Below are 2,605 nucleotides of genomic sequence, written 5' to 3'. Positions count from 1 at the left end.
TGGGGCTCTCGGGAGCCGGCCGGCAGTGCCGCTCCAGCCCGACCCCGGTTGCACAAACAACTCAGCTGCACGACTTGTTTGGCAAGGGCTGGAGAACTTGGCTGGAAAAACGTCCTCCCCGTGGCTGTTCAGGAAAGGGCCGGCACATCGTGCCCTCCTGCAGCGGCGAGCGAGCCCCAGCGCCTCAGCTGCCTCCTGGGAGAGGGCCAGGGGTTTCCCAACCTGACTTAATCAGCATTTCATGGGGACTGGCCACTTTCAACATCTCCCTTCCCCCAGGCGGGGAGAAGATCTTCGTCTGACCTACTTGAATGAGGAAGAGCTATATAAAACTGTGGCAAGTTGAATTTTCTAGCCATGAGCAATGTCGGCTGTTGTCAGAACAATCTCGGACGCCTGATGTGCTCAGAGGGTCAACGAGGTGCTGCGGGGCAGACCAAGCCAAGCTTTCCTTATGTCCTGGCCACCTCCCAGTTTGATGCATTACAACTCCGGTTTAACTGCCTAGATAAGGCTGAGGTTGCACAGCTGAATTGCTCACGCTACTGGTCCTGGAGTAGGGGTCGGTGGCTCGATGCACCGTGGAGGGCAATGCCATTTAAATGTTCCGCAGATGATGGCTGGTACCTGGGAGCGGTGGGATTATGCTGCAGTGCTGTTGTTGCTCCCAAAAGCTTTACGTGGGTGGTGACTCCTCTTTCCTTTACCAGGCCCCTATTACTGCGGGGTTGGAGCAGATAAGGTCTACGGGCGTGATATCGTGGAGTCCCACTACAAGGCATGTCTCTACGCGGGGGTGAAGATCTGTGGCACCAATGCAGAGGTGATGCCCTCCCAGGTACGTGTGGACAGCCCCTCTTTCCAGCGATGGATACGAGTTATCGTGAGGCTAGAACAACCCAGCAACTCCCAGCTCCTCTGCGATGCCAAATCCAGGGACTCCCCACACTGGTTTTATCTCGACGGGAACAGTTGCAGTGCTAGGATGAAAATGTACACATTTGATTTTCTCCTAACTCACCCCAGCATGCAAATCCCTGCTTTTTGGGGCAGGCAAGCAAAATCGCAGCCGAGCCAAACTGCAGGCGAGCTCCTTGCACAGCTTGGCCTGAGCTCTGGCAGCCCGTGCGGAGCTGGGTGCTCCTCTGCGCTTTCCTTGCCCCACGAAGCAGGGATGCAGGGGACAGCGTGAGCCGGGACGGGCTGTGGGAGCAGCACGTGGAGCGATGGGTGTCTGCATCCTGCTCCTCTGTCCCAGGAGCTGGGGAGCTTGGGTGGGACATGGCCTTGGGGAGCGGTTGGGGTGGATTTGGGTTTATTTAGGCGTTAGCCGGAGGGAGGCTCTGATTGCATTAGGCGGGTGGCCAGACTGACCGACGGCGATTTGGCCCTGCAGCCTGCGAATCGCTGACTCTCCTGCTGCTGATGTGGCGGTGATAAGCGGGGGGCTTATCTGCAGTGTAGCTGAGGCAGGACTTTTAACCACCCTGCTGTTTGCCCTGACTTTTTCAGGGTCCTTCTTGGCTGCTTTCTGCATCCTGGGCTCAGTCTCGGCCAGGCCATGCCAGCAGCCATAAATGCATCACGCTCTGCTTACTCACCGTGGGTGGTGCAACCCGGGCTCTGGCTGGGGAGGGAGCAGCCCCGGGAAGCGCTGACAGGCTCCTCGTTAGTCCCCTGCCCTGTTTGCAGTGTGGGTTGGGGGTCCCTGCACGCCAGCAGCTCCAGCACCAGCCTTGAAGGCAGGCGTGGTGCTTATTTCCCTCTGTTTTGTTAAAAACCCTCTGATTTGCTCTATTTAGCCGTGAGCAGTTTATTCCCAGTTTTTTTGCATGCTAAAGCTGTCCTCTTGCTTAACTCGATGCTCCGTATCCATGCTGCTGATTCCCAAGGGGTAAAGCTCAGCCGTACCCCAGGCTGGCAGCCCTCGCTGGGGGGTGGCAGGGATGTGATGGCTGGGGAGGCAGGAACCTGCCCATCCTCACCGGTGCATCCGCTTGCCCTTTCCAGTGGGAATTCCAGGTGGGCCCGTGCGAAGGCATTGAGATGGGAGATCACCTCTGGATGGCTCGGTTCATCCTCCACCGCGTCTGTGAGGACTTTGGGGTTGTGGCTACTCTGGACCCCAAACCGATGACCGGCAACTGGAACGGCGCTGGGTGTCACACCAACTACAGCACCGAGGAGATGCGGAGAGAGGGGGGTCTCAAGTGAGTCCTGGGGGGGGGTTCCCTGGGATGTACCCAGGAGGTTTAGGGTGTCCTTGGCCATGTGGCAGCTCCCTGTAGCGCGTGTGTCTCCATACCTTGGTGGCTGCACCAGGCAGGGCAGGGACTGTCCCAGCTCATTTTATTTTAAAAGCAAGCTGGTCATATGAGAGTGTCCCCTGGGCTGTCCTCGTCCCTGCACCGAAGGAGGCAGTGACAGCCTTCCTGGCCATGGGAACACCCCCCAGATGGACCTACTGACAAACCCAACCGCGTTCTCCTCTCCTATAGACACATCGAAGCTGCCATTGAGAAGCTGAGCAAGCGGCACGACTACCACATCTGCGTCTACGCACCGCGGGGAGGCAGGGACCAATCCCGGCGGCCTACCAGCCCCC

The 2,605-nt window shown here is 58.3% G+C and overlaps 1 protein-coding gene across 1 annotated transcript in view; it reads left to right on the top strand.

Annotated features, from left to right (window-relative positions):
* LOC104159249 (glutamine synthetase-like) overlaps positions 1-2,605 on the top strand; it is a 5,232-nt gene that overhangs the window by 2,423 nt on the left and 204 nt on the right. Inside the window, exons 3-5 of the mRNA XM_009697104.1 lie at positions 711-838; positions 2,011-2,210; positions 2,499-2,598. Of these exons, the coding sequence (XP_009695406.1) occupies positions 711-838; positions 2,011-2,210; positions 2,499-2,598 (428 nt within the window). The remainder of the gene's footprint in view (positions 1-710; positions 839-2,010; positions 2,211-2,498; positions 2,599-2,605) is intronic.

This window comes from Cariama cristata, unplaced genomic scaffold, assembly GCF_000690535.1.
Source record: "Cariama cristata isolate BGI_N322 unplaced genomic scaffold, ASM69053v1 scaffold34393, whole genome shotgun sequence".
Lineage (NCBI taxonomy): Eukaryota > Metazoa > Chordata > Aves > Cariamiformes > Cariamidae > Cariama > Cariama cristata.
The sequence above is the reverse complement of the archived record's forward strand: the minus strand, read 5'-3'. Positions and strand labels throughout refer to the sequence as shown.